Source organism: Patella vulgata, chromosome 2 (genome assembly GCF_932274485.2).
Source record: "Patella vulgata chromosome 2, xgPatVulg1.2, whole genome shotgun sequence".
Lineage (NCBI taxonomy): Eukaryota > Metazoa > Mollusca > Gastropoda > Patellidae > Patella > Patella vulgata.
The window spans coordinates 212,610-229,584 of record NC_065880.2 but is presented as its reverse complement, the minus strand read 5'-3'; the positions used below and the strand labels follow the sequence as shown (position 1 = coordinate 229,584).

Sequence of the window (16,975 nt, the reverse complement as noted above, 5' to 3'; positions counted from 1 at the left end):
AAGTAGGACATTAAACCCCTTGCTGTATTCACGTGCTGGAGTAACAGGAAAACGAAAAACGCGTTTTGGGCAGTCCAATTTTCCAATCTTTCTTAGGGGCTGGGGGGCGGGGGTACACGGAAAGATCCAAGATCCAAGATCCGCCACTGTAAACTGGAATTTTTCGTGCATTTCATATCTGCACTGCAACTATAACATCTATCGGGTCTGTACGCCCGTAGATTCCATGTTATAGCCCGACAAAAGGCTTGTGAACAGTGGATTGGGTACACAATATAACATCGCAAAGATTGCTTGAGATTATTGACTAAATAGTTGGTTGGTTAAAGATACATTATGGGAGATTTTTATAGAGAGTTGGCCATTCTTGCTATAACAGTTCAAAAGTAGATGATGAAAGAAGAATATATTGAAAATTTCAGTCAAATTACTTTATTCTGAACATAGTTATCATCGTTGTAATATTTGACTAGAAATGGTAGCGAAATGCGTCTTCACCTTCGCCGATCGTTTGATTGACAGGCGTTAACTCCACCTACATATCTCGATTATCAAGTAAAGTTTTCAATGGCATACGGAAACGCTCTATCATTTAGCCTCGATCTAACTGACGTATTTTCATCAGGTTGCCCCATATTTGATTTAATCAATTAGTGAAATCCTATTTAAATCCGAGCTGTAGCCGAGCCATCCGTGGGTCTACAGAGTTGATTTTGGGCTTGTTGTTTAAATAAAGATCTAATTTATAATTTTTATAACATCTGAAGCCTAAATTAAGACTTGCAATAATCCGATTTAGCTCTTGCATAATGTATGTTTAAATAGTTTTACAACAATGGGTTCTGAACGTTCTCAATTGAGAAATATAATTTAAGCAATATGGTAGCCCCGGTGGTTAAGTGTGTAAGACGCTGACTGACTAAGCAGTATCCTGGATTACTTCCCGTCAAACAACAGCATAATTGTTGGAATTATATCAACACAAAATAAACACAAATCTTACAAACAATAAATAAAAATACAATAAAAACATATTTATATAACCATTGACAAGTGTTGCTTTATTCACCAACATCAACAACAATATCAAATTACAGACATTTTTACAGACATAGAAAAAATACAATAAAAACATATTTATATAACCATTGCTTTAATATGGTATTTTTCATTGATTCACCAATCAACACAAATGTCAAATTATAGACATTTTAAAATTGATGGAAATGAAATGAAATAGGATTTTTAAACTCCCGTTCTGCTCAAAATGGACTAATGATGACGGGTATACGCCATACAATGTGATATCTCCTCATAATTCAGTGCAAACCTCGCATCAAGTTTCCTAAACAATACGAGTATTTTAAAAATAATGTGGTTTATTTAAAATGTCTCGGAGACTAATAAAAGAAATTTGAACTATAAATAGAAATAGGATCTGTGTTCTACAGGGCCGGCGGAAGCAATTTTTATATTGGGGTGGCTACCATTCTAGGACTTGAGGCGAGGGCCCAGGGACCGCCCAGGCGTATATAGTCGTCACCCTGTCTGTCGGTCAGCGTTGCGTGACTTTCCTCGTCCCCTTTTCCGACAACGTTGTGAATAGAAGCTATAGTTTTAACCCTTTCTTGCATAGAGCAATTTGTTCTTTTACCAGAAATGTCAAATTCCAACCAGACATGTATTTTCACATTATTAGACATATCCAATACCCGTTTTTCAATTATGGTTCCTAAATTGGGAGTTTAGGTGGGGGGGGGGGTCACCATGCAGCTCTGGGTGGTGAATGGGGCACACAACTGATGCCACCATGCAGCCCTGGGTGGCGGTAGGGACACACATCTGATGCAACTATGCACAAAATGGAAGGAATTGAAGACAAAAGTGGAAAATACTTGTCGTGCTCAGATGTAACATTGACATGCTGTGAATTTTATCAACAATTTTATCAACTTTTAGCAGTGTGCGGATGTTTGGCCAATCCAAACAGAAGACATTGCACTAACATTACTAATGTCTGATTGTCTGAACTTGAGGAGAAACTACAACAAAGGGATTTTCTCTGCCCCACAAGCAAGGCATATACCAGGCCAGCAGTAGCCTCCACCTATCTTATCTCTATGCTTATGACAGTCATAGTAGAGCAGCTGGATGTCCCATCGCAACAGAGGAAGACATGAAATGAAATGGGGTTTAACGTCCTACTGCTCTGTTTCTAACTGGCCTAATGAAGACGAGCATACACAATACAGTGTGCTATGAGGGAAATTTTGCCCGGACAGCGGCCTACTCTTTTATCGAATTCAAACTGCAAACTGATCTTACGGCCTACTCTTATATCGAATTCCAACTGTCAAGGGATCTTTTACGTGCACGCCAATGTATACACGAGACATCGGTTATTCGTCCCATCCGAACGACTAGACACAGCTTTCCTTGTCAGGCCCTCCATCCTGCACCACTGACAAGAGGGAACCACGCCGGAAAATCTGGATGAACTTTCCATGCCAGTGCAGGGATTGAACACACGGCCTCCAGGCTAGCGAGTCAGCGTCTTGCCAACCAAGCCACCGTGACCCCCCTGGAAGAATATGTTTCGAGCTTGCATCTTGGTGCATACCGGTAACATATATATGGCATGTATAGGGTCACTACTGTATGCATTGTTGCCACGTTTATTTCTTATTCTTTGAAAAATACATGTTCTGGAACAAACATTTTACTAAACTGATATAGCACTTTGCCAGTCGGAAAGTCAAACTCGCCTACGTCCACTGGGGGGCTGACATGTTGATTCTGTACCAGGCTATCCCAGGGCCATCTATCAGCGATAAAATAAACTAAAGATGGCACCGTTTGTGGCCAGCATGCAGTTAGAGGTGTAATTATTTGGTGTCAAATTAGTGTGTTATTAGAGTTCGGGCACTTTTGTTTGCCACCTAGATTTAATAACAATTTCTGTGTTTACTTTACTTGTCTGCCCGAAAAGTCATTTTGCCCCACCCACCCCCTGGCCGTACCCCTATGCACGAGGAAGAAAGATAAACAGGGTTTAAACCATGACATTTAGGGACTAACATGTGATCTAATTTCATGTAACCGGAAGACTCATAGAAAACCAACGAGGTTGCACAGGTAACCTTACTTACGTGCATGTGGGGTATCGAAACCATGGCAACTGGAAGTGTTTGACCATCCAACTGCCCTGGGGTCATCAGAGGACGAATCCTATCCATATTCAGCGTTGCATGACCTTACCGTTTAGAGTTACCCCCCCCCCGCCCATTTGTCATAAATCTTGTGACTCGATTGCTGCTTAAAGAAATGGGGTTTAATATCTGGAATAATGAAGACCAGTTTACACCTTACAGTGTGGTATAAGAGGCTACAGTCTACTCTTATTTCGAATTTCAACTGTCAAGGGTTCTTTTACGTGTCTGCCTATTTGTACACGGGATCTCGATTTTTTGTCCCATCCAAACAGCTAGATAACCAGGCCCTGCGTCCTACACCACTAGACCCTGTCCTTGCCAGGTCCTGCGGCCTACACCACTAGACACTGTCCTTGCCAGGCCCTGCGTCCTACAACACTAGACCCTGTCCTTGCCAGGCCCTGCGTCCTACAACACTAGGCCCTGTCCTTGCCAGGCCCTGCGTCCTACACCGATGTTCTAACAGATTCTCTTTCGAATTTACTATGAAGTATTGAAGTCATTGGAGGACAAAATCGATACTCGGCATTCCATAACCTTCCGTCCCACAGTTAGAGGCTGTGGTTTTGAATGATTTTGTTCCACATCTGGTATAAAAGGATGACGAATCCTATAAATATTCAGTTTTGGGACATTCTGTTCCCGAGTCACTCTTCTTTTCCGAACAGGATAGAGGTTGAAGGCAACCATGTCAAATTTGTTTAACATTATTAATGTTTTGCTTTCGGATCAGAAGCTGTCAAGACATGGCTGTTATGTGGACGTATTTCCTATAATAATCCAGATAATTAAAATAAAATCCAAGCCCTGGCCCAATTCAAGTGAAATCAGGTTTACCGGTTCACTGTTCTGTCCGGACAGCAGCGTTTTTTGTCCCACCCGAATGACTAGACACTGTTCCCTTCCATAAAAATCAAACCCGTGGCCTACTGATAAGTAAACCAAGGCAAAATATTTCGTACCAGCGTTATCTAAACTAGAAAACCAGTTATATAATGAAAATACCAAGCCTGATCTTCACCTTTTTGGCTGACAAGTAGATTGGGTTGTATGAAAAACCCACGTCTAGTCGTGAACACAGTGGCAAGCGTGTAAAAAGACTGACAGTTAGCAAAAAAACATATTGTAATGTTTATTTCTATGGTTTTATGGACAATGTGAGGTAGGAGAATTTTACCCAGACAGTGGCCTTTCCATGAACCTCTTTCTCGATTTCCAACTGTCAATGGGTTTTTTACGTGCACACCAATATGTATACATATGGATGTTGATTTTTCATTATATATAAATGATTTAAAAACAATATTTAATTGTTTATTAACTAATAAATAATATTTATAATTTATGAGATGAGTATAAAAATGATAAAAAATATTTTTAAAACAGACAGGAGCTTGAATCACGCCTCCTATAGGCCCACCATAAGCAACAAGAACTATTATAGCAAGAACTGTCAGCTCTTTATCTAAATCTTATATTGTAAGGTTATCGACACCCTGTCCGTATCGATGTCTACTATAAAATAAATGTGGGGATGGGAGAGTGGGATAGCCAAATAGCTGGACTTGTCAGGATCTCCGAGCTGGCGTCTTATATTCTGTTGTTTTCCTCCTTCAATGTCTAACGACTAAGACTAATAATACGTTCAATATGCCCGTTCCTTTATTTCAAGGTTATGTCATGACATGAATAACAATAAAATACAGTTAGTAAATCATTCTATAATATATTAAATATGGAAGATAACGTTCACAAACCCTTAACGTCCTTGACGTCGCACATTGGTTAACCCGGTGAAAATGGCGGCATATTCTGCCGATTAATGATGACATTTGTAACATTAACATGTATGACCAAGTTCCATCACGGCCACGATTCTCACCTTTCTAATTAGTTAAAAGGTTGTGAATATACCTTAGTTGTTAAAAAGTTTCGGTTTTATCTCTTGGTTACATATTAATACAACGAACAGTTATCTGCCCTTAGGACATTGTTGTTTATTGCACGATATTTAATGGACAGGTTGGTTTAATTAAGTTATTTACATGTGAATGAGTAATATATAGAAAATAGGTAAAAACACTAAATAATAAAAAGTTCTTGTATATCTAAAAGTCACTTTAAAACACAGTTTTAACATCGCTGTCATAATTAAAACAAGTTAAAATAGGAGATCCAGCTGTTTGATGCCATCGCAGCGGATTGAAAAAAAACCCTGTGGGAAAAAGAATCCATTGTTTAATGTGGAAAAGCGAAGTTCTCGCAGTAAAAACCACATAGCTGGACTCTGGTTATAAAACATAATTATTATAACAACCAAGATGAAATACTAGTGTTAACAATGATCAAATAGAAATATATGTAACAATCTGAGAAGTCGGTGCTAAGATGGACGTGACACAAGATGGAGGCTAACAAGTAAGTAGAACTTGTAAGTTTTATATCAAATATTACAATAGGCCTATATAAAAGACCGGATTCTATATATTACAATATATTGCATATTTAAGAAAGAAAAATTAACGTTAGAAAATCTCCCAAGTCGGATAAAACAGAAGATTACAGGTGGCCTTGACTTTTGATCATACCCCATTTATATCATCTGTAGAAGATTCCGAATATTGACACGTTTTTAATTTATCATATCTTTGTAAAATACTCAACAGAATATTTTTATACTGACACGCCTTCCAGAGATTCAATTTTTACAATATTGTAGTTTGTAAAGGATTCCTCAATATCTCAAATGTCAGACATTGAATACAATGTAAATAAATATTTTTGTAAATTTGAAGCCAAGATTGTGGAATATACATATTTGGTATGTTTATCTACAAAAGTAGAGGTATATTTTAAATTATTTCAATTTTTTAAAGAAATCTACAACTTCTTCTAGTTCTCTTTGTTTAGCTTGTTTATGTGCACATCTATTCTCCATTACTTCAGCTGACACTTTCCATTTTTCATTCGTTTATCACAGGAAGGACATTTTTTACCTCCTGAAAAAAACCCCAAACATAATCTTATATTATGTGTTACTATTTATTTTAAATGTAGATTAAGTGATATAACATGACATGGGGTTTAACGTCCTACTTTTCTGCTTCTACAGGACTAATTAAGATCGACATACGTCATACAGTGTACTATGAGGGAAAGTTTACTCAGACAGCGACATTCCCATCTAGTCTTCCACGACATTCCAACTGTCTGTCAAGGGTTCTATTACGTGCACGACAATGTGTACAATATGGAGCCTTGCGTTTCTGACTCAGTCAAATAACAGAATACACTTTTAATTTTCAGTCAACTATCTAAAGTGAGATCCGTGGTTTGAATATCGAGCAAATTTAAAAATTAAACAAAACGAATAGAAGACACAAGTAACACTAAATAAACATATCATTTAAGCAGGTGTAAAGTTTTAGTTTTCTTCACCAACTGAGGTAATGAAGACGGTCGCCATGACTTCCAGCAGTATTATAAATATTTACCTATAAATGAAGGTGTTTTCATGTACGTATCTAAACAACCATTATGAAACAGATGACCACAATAAACTCTCTCTATCTGATTTTTACGACCTTTCAATTGATTCTGAAATAAAATATTTTTCACACATTATCTAATTGTTCTGACTTAAAGTTTTGGATTTAATAGTTTTTGTGTTTTCAACTAGTTTATAATAAACGGCTGCATCCTAGATTAAACCATTATTAATATTATACAGTCTTTGTCAAGTTTGTTGTTAGGGAATTAATACGCTTTGGTTATTAGACAAAATATAGAAACCATTACCTCAGGATCTTCAGCTAAAACAGTGGACAGTTTTCTAGTGGATATCTCTTGACACAATCACGTATCAAATAATCACAAACAACTTTTAATGACGGTTTATGTTCGAATACAGCAGCTCTGAAAAACATAAACAAAACATAGGTTTTCTTCCATAGATAATGGAGAGAATATTTACAAGATGCTAAAAACTTATCAAGGTATTGTTTATACAATTTATAACATTATTCCAATTTTTTACATATATTTTGTAGTGTTTTTACACATAACAACTATCAATGTTACTGTATTTATTGTATTTTAAGGTTAAATTCTTAGAAATTCTAATTGTTTAATAGTACCAGTTGGTCAAATGGATTAAATCCTATTTCTATATCATCCACAAAGGATAACTCTATTTTGATTTATCTCCCCTTAAATTAGTCTGCCTTATCCATCACTCAATATAAACAATTTACAAATATTTCTAAGTAATATAGTAAATCTCCCCCTAAACCAGAATTTAAAACTTGTCTGCCGTATCACTCCATTCAAAAAAAAATATTTCTAAATAAAATCGTAAATAACGAGTCTATGTCAAGATAGACAGAATCAAGTTCCATTTGATTACTGGTAAACAACAACAAATATAAACAAAGAAATCTGGAGAGATATATTCTAGAAATCAAATAGGCTTTAATCATTTAACCCCGAGTCTGACATGAGAAAAGTGGATGTCAATTTATAAAATGAAAAATAAATCAATTTTTCTTACCTTCTATAGTAAATATATTCTTTCAACATCATTTCAAATATTATTCTATTCCTCTCCAATCATATCTCTTGGTTAATATAATTCATTGTGTTGTTATTTAAAACAATATTGGGTTAAAGTTGACTTTGATGACCACCAAAACATCACATCAGTTGATTTTCTATTCCTGTTATTCAACCTGGTAATACTACTTTCAATTTGTTTATAAATAGATTTAACGTGACCTATTGACTTGTGACGTAATAACCAATGACGTTGTAAAAACTTGTAATGACGTGTTACTAGTTTTAATGGCTGACAGGTAGCCAGTCTGTGTACAGAATGTTGTTGATTGACAGAAAATGGTTTATAACAAAATTTAAAAATTTACATCAAAATAAAACATCTTCATCATTTAGTTCTAACAGAATTATTAACAAGTAAAATAAAGATGTTGTATGATTATTTATATTCTATTTATCAAGGCCTATTTAAAATAAATATGATACACATTTTGATTTACGCCACCGACGAGTCCAGTCTAATAAACTACCATAATCACGACACTTGACATTTATATTCTATTTATCAAGGCCTAATTCACGTAAATATGATACACATTCTATTTTACCTAACACACGAGCATGGTCTAATAAACTACCACCATCATTCTTAACATCTAACATGGCACCGGCAGAGAAGAGTAACTGTATCTTATCTAACGGCTGTTTGATAGACCTAAGACAATCAAATACTGGTGTCTTATTATAATCATCCCTATCATTTGTATGAAGTCCTTGTTCCAATAAATATCTTACACAGTCTATTGTACCATACTGACACGCCCAGTGTAATAAACTACGACCATAACGAGTCTTAAGATGTAACATGGCACCGGCAGAGAAGAGTAACTGTATCTTATCTAACGGCTGTTTGTTAGACCATACACAATAAAATACTGGTGTCCTATTATAATCATCGACAGGAATATTTAAATCGATATTTTGATGTATTAAAGTGTTGACATCATCAAGTGTACCATATTCACAAGTTCTACGTATTGATTCCCAGTCCATTTTATTGTTGTCGGTTGTTTTATTATAGTTAGTTGTTTTTACATCTTGTGTAACAAATGGTTGGTTTAATAATGGAGTTGTTGATGTGATGGTGGTGGCCATATTGTTTTGTATAGATGTCTGACTATATTTAACATCATCTGAAATTATATAATATTCATACTAGTTGATTACCTGTTCATATATATCGTTCTGATGGTGGTTAAAAACCCTGGCCATCTTTAAACTAGGTTATCTTTGTTGTCTGAACGTACAGGTGGGGTAATTTCGAGTAGGATATACACCTGAGTTATTTTAATTATATTTATAACCCTTGACCATGGTTTGTCACAACATGTGAAAGATATACAACCCTGGCTTAAAAACACTTCAACTAGAAAATTACTTGCCATTTCTTTAATTATTAATTAAAATGGCTAAAACGTAATGACATACCTGGAATTGTCATCCCTTTGCTTTCTTCATCAGTATCTGTAATAGAAACATATATATTAGTAAGTACAGAACAAAGATAGGTTGCCAGACAATGAAACAAACTCACACCAAGGGCGGATCCAGGGACCATGGACAGGAGGGGGCGCACGCGGCGAAGTCGTAGGAGCACCCCCTCCTAAGATAGATATATTAGTAAGTACAGAAGAACCGTACCATGTAAACAAAGATGGGTTGCCAGACAACGAAACATACGCACACCAAGGGCGGATCCAGCGACCATTGCGGAAAATTTCGAAAACTAGAAACCCGGAATACCATTTTTCCAGTGACCTGAGTGAGACAAGAATCTGTTTTAAAGTGCGTCCACTGGATCGACATAGTGGCGGGGGGGGGGGGGGGCGCAGCGTTTGCCCCACCCCTAAATTCACTCTTACTTGCCATTTCTTTAATTATTAATTAAAATTAAAATGGCTAAAACGTAATGACATACCTGGAATTGTCATCCCTTTGCTTTCTTCATCTATTAGTAAGTGATCTGTATCATCCGTATCTGTAATAGAAACATATATATTAGTAAGTGCTGAACCGTACTATTTAAACATAGATAGGCTGCCAGACAACGAAACAAAAGAGCGGATCCAGGGACCACAGGCAGGAGGGGGCGCACGGGAGGCGAATTCGCACGTTGGGGTGACGACAATATATATACGACCAGATTTGATAAAAGCCCAGAAGACAACCCCACTCTGACAAGACACAGAACAGATTGTAATCAAACCAAGTGATTATAAATAAAGGCTACCGTACCTATGTATTAAACATACTTTAGTCGTTACAGCTTTCACAAGGTTCAACCATATCATATAGATAGGCTATAGGCCTAATGTGAAACACCGACCATCTCTAGTCTACTAAGTCTTGAAGTAATTAAATAGACTTCATCGTTTCACTAAATTGTGGACGACGGACGGATTGATAGCCGAACGGTAATATGACCACATTTCCGTGTACAAGATTATGTACAAGAAAGAAAAAAATTCTGCAACTGAGTCAACCTGTCTTCACAACATTCTTCTGCTAAATGAAATCTCTTGTTGACTGTCGTCTGCTGAATGACGTCACTTGACGACGGTCGTTTGCCAAAAGACGTAATTGAATTAGAACGTTAAAAACATTGACGCCATGTGCTATTTTTCAATAATTGACAAGTTATCGCAGATCAGATTAGCCATTTTTAAAAATGTATATTTTCAGTCTAGAAAATCACTGCTTTCTTGATTTGTTATCATTCTGGGGTCATATACTGAATTGTATCTAAATACTTAAAATAGAGAGCACTGACTGTCGGATCCCCCTTGGAGTTTCGAGACAGGACCAGTGCAATGTCCAAAAATAACCCAAAATCTTTGCTAGGTAAATTTCTTCGTTTAAATATGTGTTGGACCTAATAATGTGTTGGAAAAAACAACATAAATACCCAGTACTAATTATTTCATACACACACCATACGTGATTGTTTAAGATTATTTGAAGGCCAGATCGACGTATTTCCCTGACAATTATTAAAATAAAATACAATTTAGCTTGATTTGTTTGATTGGTCATTTGTAAATATTCATCTTTCGAATCAGATTATACTATTTTTGAATATTGCTGTCATCATTATGCATAATGACTCCTACCGGTATAAAAAAAAATTATTTGAGCAATGTTAGTAGGCTAGAACCAGAACCGTATGATGTTGCTTAGCAACACAGTCGTATTGAATTTTTGGGAAATCAAGGCACAACACTGTTGAGAGATATTGAAAATTGTAGAAATTTATATAATAGATGAATAGCCTAGGTTTTGAATTCAGGAAAAGTCACCGGTTAAATATGCTCATCCATTTAGACCATTCCTTTTTAGAATTAAGGTATAAAAGCTTCGTAGACAAACTGTAAAATATCAAGTTGTTGGAAAATTTTGTGATTTGATCTCTGACCCCTGCAGGACCATTTTGCTATAGAATAACAGACAAAAAGTTGAGAAATATTGATTCAAGAGAGATAACTACATATTGTAGGCCTATTGACGATAAATAATCCATGAAACTCTTTTGATTTGTGATAGGCTACTTAAAAATGTTTCTATTGTTTTATTTTACAGCGAATCTCATTCACTCAGTCTCTCTGCCAGAAGAAATTTATATTTATCAGATGTTGAAAGATGTTATAGATGATTTATTGTTGAAATGTTGAAAAATAATAAAACTTGAATATTTTGTGAGATTTCGAAATTTTGTTGACTTATGAGAAGAAAACATTGAAATTAATATGTACCTATCGGAATAAACATGATTGCACGTAACCGTATTAACAAAATATCAAGATCAGTTGTCACCCTCAATCACAATCATAAGAGCAGGGGTCAATTAATTTCCAATGATTAAATAGAACCTTAACTTCTGTTGGTTTCAGAGCATAATGTGTTCTTCATGTAGGCTATCAAGATCGTGACCTAACCTCTGATTTAAAACTTTCGGGAAATTCACATACTGATAAAAAAAAATGGTTGCCAGAATTTAATAATGGTCACCAAAATAGCTGAAAAATGCAATGTTTTTTTCAATGATTCTTATGATTCTACAGGTCAATGTTTTTCGCCCTGAAGAAGAATAAATTATCCAAAACAAAGTTATTACATGCGTAATTAAAGCAACGAAAACTACATTTTTAAAAAAAAAAAAAAAAAAGAAGAAATCAACTGATCTCTATACCCACTCTCCACGACAGGGCTGAGGTCACTAGAAGAAAACTTGGACCCATACATAAAATTAGGTAGATAGACCCTTACACTTTTACACCAAAAATACTTTGAGTCCTAATGTTATATATACTGTAATACTATTTGATAATTTATGCGAAATTGTATTAGACGAATATAAGTGCACCAGAGAATATGAGTTATAATTTGATAATTACATATGTTTTATTTCTATTCTCCATTGTCAGTATATTAGTTATGGTATGAGTTTATTTAAAACGCAAATTAAATTGGTTATGAAATATTGTGAGGAAAACAGAAGGGAAATCTGTGCTGATATGATACATGAATTGAACTATAGGTTAATAAACACATTTATCATACGTCATCTTAATGGCATGTGACCTGTTGACCAAATTTGGTAATGAGACCCTATTGGTATGCAAGGCATGAGGCATGACCAACCACATGATTAAAATTACGTAATATTTGGCCAATTGAATAATTAGTAGCGGAAATCTCGGCATAAACAAGTAACTGGATTTGGACGCTATGGCAGACAGCCATGTAGTTCTCGAAGGGAGAGGATGTAGCGTTTCTCTATCAGCAGACTCGCCGAGTTTGGCTGAATGGAGTTTGAGAGAATGACTTTATTATAATGCTTGTAACTATGTAACCTATATGTAGCAGTTTTTAATATAAAATGTAGAACCGAAATATGGCATTTGTTGTTTCTGTTATTGATATCATTCAATGTCATACGAGTATTAAATATATTTATATATGGTACTTGTCATATCGAAAAATGGTAACGTTTGGATGAATATTATTGGAGATATTTTAAAATAATAACCGCTACACTGTAATTTATACAGCCATCTTACGAGGGAGATTTTGTTCGGCCAGCGGCGTTTTCTTTTACTCTTTTTCGACGTCCAGCTGCCAAGGGTTCTTTTACGTGCACAACAAAATGTACACAGGCCCAGTTTTTCATCATCTCCGAACCACTAAACACTGTCCCCTGCAAAGCAATTTCGTTAAAATCCACCATTATTGTCTTTTTATGGTGTTCAGCCAATTTCTGACCCATCGGCCACGAAAGGGTTAATGATCTAACGAAGCCGTCACAATGCGAATTGTAACGGTTGTGTTTTGAGACTGTCAATTGTAAGTTGTTAATGAATGGCCTGGCCGTGTCTTTATTAGTTGGTGTTTTGAATGGGGTCTTCCCATATCGCCGACTCACCGAGTTTTGGAAAGTCGACCGCGGCACCCTTTGATTGGATTAAAACGGATTAAAAGCGTTAATGAGGCAGGGACCAGTCATTATTAATATAGTTCACTGAAATTGATTTTTACCACAGACCATTATTGACTTTTTTGCCGAAACAATTATTAAAATTCGTGAAAAGTTTGTTGACTCCCCCCCTTACACTGACATTAATGTCCCACCCAAGTGTAATTTCTCTGCTTTTGAGCCATTGAATGATGTAATATCAGTGGTGTGTCGAATGAAGTGTAAGTCATGTGCTCTGGACCCAATTCCTACAAAACTACTAAAAGAGTGTCAGGATGAAATAGCACCAGCTTTGACGATTATTATAAATGATGTGCTCTCCTCTGGTATTTTCCGGATGACTGTAAGGAGGCCATTGTAAGACCTCTGATTAAAAAAACAAGTCTTGACCGTAATGCACTCAAAAGTTATATACCAGTGTCAAATATTTCATTTTTAGCAAAATTGCTTGAAAAGATCATTTTATCTCAAATAATAGATTATCTCAATCGAAACTCACTGGTCGGTAAATTCCAGTCTGCTTATCGAGAGGGGCATAGCACTGAAACCGCACTCCTTAGAGTGCATAACGATGTTCTAGATATGAACAAGGAAGACTGAATTTATTAGAATTTTGGACTGCGTGCAAAAATTTAAAATTGTGTTATGTTATGTATTATAAATTAAAAAAAAAATAAATGCTCCCAAAATTATCTGCTTAATGAGGTTTATCCTTCAGCTTGGGTCTATTGTTCTTGGCCACTCATTCCCATAACGTCGACCAAAATTTTTCCCCTAAAACTCGGTGAGTCGGCGATATGGGAATGAACCTTTTGAATAAGTATAGTTTTGTTTTTAAGCCAATATAAATTTGTATAAATGTTTTGGTGGTGGATTATATATTGTATGCATCTAGAATTGTATTGTTAGGATTATGGTGGAAATGTTTTAGTCTTTATGTGGGTTTAGTTCTCAATATTACTCGTATAATTGAATAGGAAAACTGATTGAAGTCTTTCAGTTTTGAAGACTGTCTTCTTCTGAAAAGGTTGTTTATCAGGTTATCTGTGATTGGTTGGTTATTCTTAAGTGTAGCTGGGATAAAACTAAATTACATCCATGCATCTGGTTTGTTTGCGATATCACCTTAGGTGGAAGTGGACGTAATACTCCAGGAACGAACAAACGATGCATCTGGACAGTTTATCAGATTCAGAGCGAAACATTCACTTAAATATAAATCAGTTCGTTTGCCGTCTTCATCTATGAAATGGTTTGGCCGATAAAAGTGCGACTGAATTAAAGAAATTTTAGGAACTGTATTTTAAAACGAATTTGGCCCAAACGTTTAAAACCGATTTTTCATTTTTGTGAAACGGATCTGGGTGTGTCCGATTGTTTCTTTAAAGCCTTTACATAGGGTGGGGAGGAAAAGTCGGGTTTTTATTTACGTTTTAAGTTATATCTCAAGTCCCTTAATATTTCACAATTGTCGCTAACGCCAATAATCTTTTCCACAGGGCCGCCATTTTAAATCGTATGGCTAAGCATAATATATTTTCTTGGTGATTTGGAAGAGAAAACAGATTAACCCAGAACATATTTTTAGATATTAAAACCTTGCTATATCATAGAGTGCCAGGCTTTGGGCTTGATCGATAAATTAATTACTGCCCCAGTGTGGCGCATTAATGATCTTGATATGAAAACTGATAAATGAAATGATTTTATTTTCAAAAACACAAATACTAAAAACTTTGCTTATGGTAAATCACACCGTTTGAATCTCTAATCATAACTGAAAATTATTCGTCATTGATATCCTAACGAAATTTAATTCTGATCTGAATCTTAATTCAACACTGATCCATGTTTTGGAAGTCCTCTTTGACGAGTCATCTCATCTCAAAGAGTCATCAACAACTGAATAGTTATTAATTCGTATACTTGTATTTCGGAAAAGACTATTCTTTGTGTGTACTATATTTATCGATTTGTACTGCCTTTTATTGCAAGCTTGTCGTGGAATGCGTGTGTTACGTTTGGCTATATTGAACTTGTAATGATCTGTCAATTTGTTAAGCGCTATTACTATTAGTCATATTGTGAGACTTCCCTTAGTTAGTTATTTATTGTCTTATGAGATTTCCCTTTTTACTTTATCGTGTGAGTTATCGAAGTCTGTGTCACTGCAGACCCGGGACTGTACAGCGCAGTGGACGCTTACGCCTAGCCCCCCGGATCCATTCACTTTTTTTTTTAATTGTCTGTATGTTTGTGTTTTCCTGAGAATGATGTCCTGTCCGTGTATTTGTTTTTGTGTAAATTTTGTGTGGTGCAGTCCCCCTGCACTTACTATTAGAAAATGAAGTCAGCGTATGACGAATATATGATGTTTGCAACTTTTCAAGATTAATTCGAGAAAATAGGACGTTGTCGTCAACAATTCGGTAATTATAAATGCAAACATGCCCCAATAACTTTTTGAACAATAATTTAGCATGTGTCATTGTATACATTGTCAGAAATCGTATTTAATTAGTCACTTGGACCCAGACCATAGATTGTTGTCATTTACAGCACATGCAGATTTAAATAGAAAGTAGACTTTTCAAGCAGGAATCGGAATATTTAATGAAGCGACTATGAACGTTTTGAAGAATAGAAAGACTTATTTTGTCAGTTTAAAACTCAATTACTGAATATTCTTTAATTTCTTATATTTTTCAGTTAAACATACATTATGCAAGAGCAAAATCTGATTATTGCAAGTCTTAATTTAGGCTTCAGATGTTATAGAAATTATAAATTAGATCTTTATTTAAACAACAAGCCCAAAATCAACTCTGTAGACCCACGGATGGCTCGGCTACAGCTCGGATTTAAATAGGATTTCACTTATTAATTAATTCAAATATGGCGCATCCTGATGAGAATGCGTCAGTTAGATCGAGGCTAAATGATAGAGTGTACTTAGCGAGGCCGCTGTAGAGCGTTTCCGCATGCCATTGAAAACTTTACTTGATAATCGAGATATGTAGGTGGAGTTAACGTCTGTCAATCAAACGGTCGGCCAAGGTGAAAGCACATTTCACTACCATTTCTAGTCAAATATTACAATGATGATAACTATGTTCAGAATAAAGTAATTTGACCGAAATTTTCAATATATTCTTCTTTCATCATCTTCTTTTGAACTGTTATAGCAAGAATGGCCAATTCTCTATAAAAAATCTCCCATAATGTATCTTTAAGCGTAAGCGTAATTGTAATCGTTATCATCATTATTGTCATCATTCAAATTAAACAGATCATACTTCAAGAAAATAGTTTTTTGATGATTTGAAATAAGTGAGAATTCATGTTTATGCATTATCGAATATTGACCTTGAAGGCTTGAGCCCAGAAACTACAGCGTGTCAAAGTTCAGTTTACGTTTTATCATTAAAATCGGTAGGGACTTTGAATAATCGTGCATGTCGTGTAAATATTTTCAATTAAATTCATCAACATATTATTCCGTTTTTAATATACTACTTTTACCAGAATCTATGATTACCAAAGAACACAGGGCTGGATTAACCATTAAAGATACCTTCCCTGTACAAACTGTGTGATTTGATGATATATTTGAACTAAAAACATATTCAAACTAATTAATCTATTATAATTGTGCTTTAAATCCTTCTCAAAACATTGTATT

At 35.4% G+C, this 16,975-nt stretch overlaps 1 protein-coding gene across 2 annotated transcripts in view; it reads right to left on the bottom strand.

The window, feature by feature from the left end:
- Positions 1-4,510: 4,510 nt before the first annotated feature.
- The window catches only part of LOC126811610 (ankyrin repeat domain-containing protein 1), a 207,289-nt gene continuing 194,824 nt past the window's right edge, over positions 4,511-16,975 (bottom strand). For both annotated transcript variants that reach the window (XM_056098984.1, XM_056098986.1), the window contains 6 exons: positions 9,742-9,801; positions 9,252-9,287; positions 7,762-8,956; positions 7,011-7,127; positions 6,707-6,809; positions 4,511-6,211 (listed from right to left, as the gene is read on the bottom strand). In XM_056098984.1, the coding sequence (XP_055954959.1) occupies positions 8,322-8,956; positions 9,252-9,287; positions 9,742-9,801 (731 nt within the window). In that variant the 3' untranslated portion in view covers positions 4,511-6,211; positions 6,707-6,809; positions 7,011-7,127; positions 7,762-8,321. The remainder of the gene's footprint in view (positions 6,212-6,706; positions 6,810-7,010; positions 7,128-7,761; positions 8,957-9,251; positions 9,288-9,741; positions 9,802-16,975) is intronic.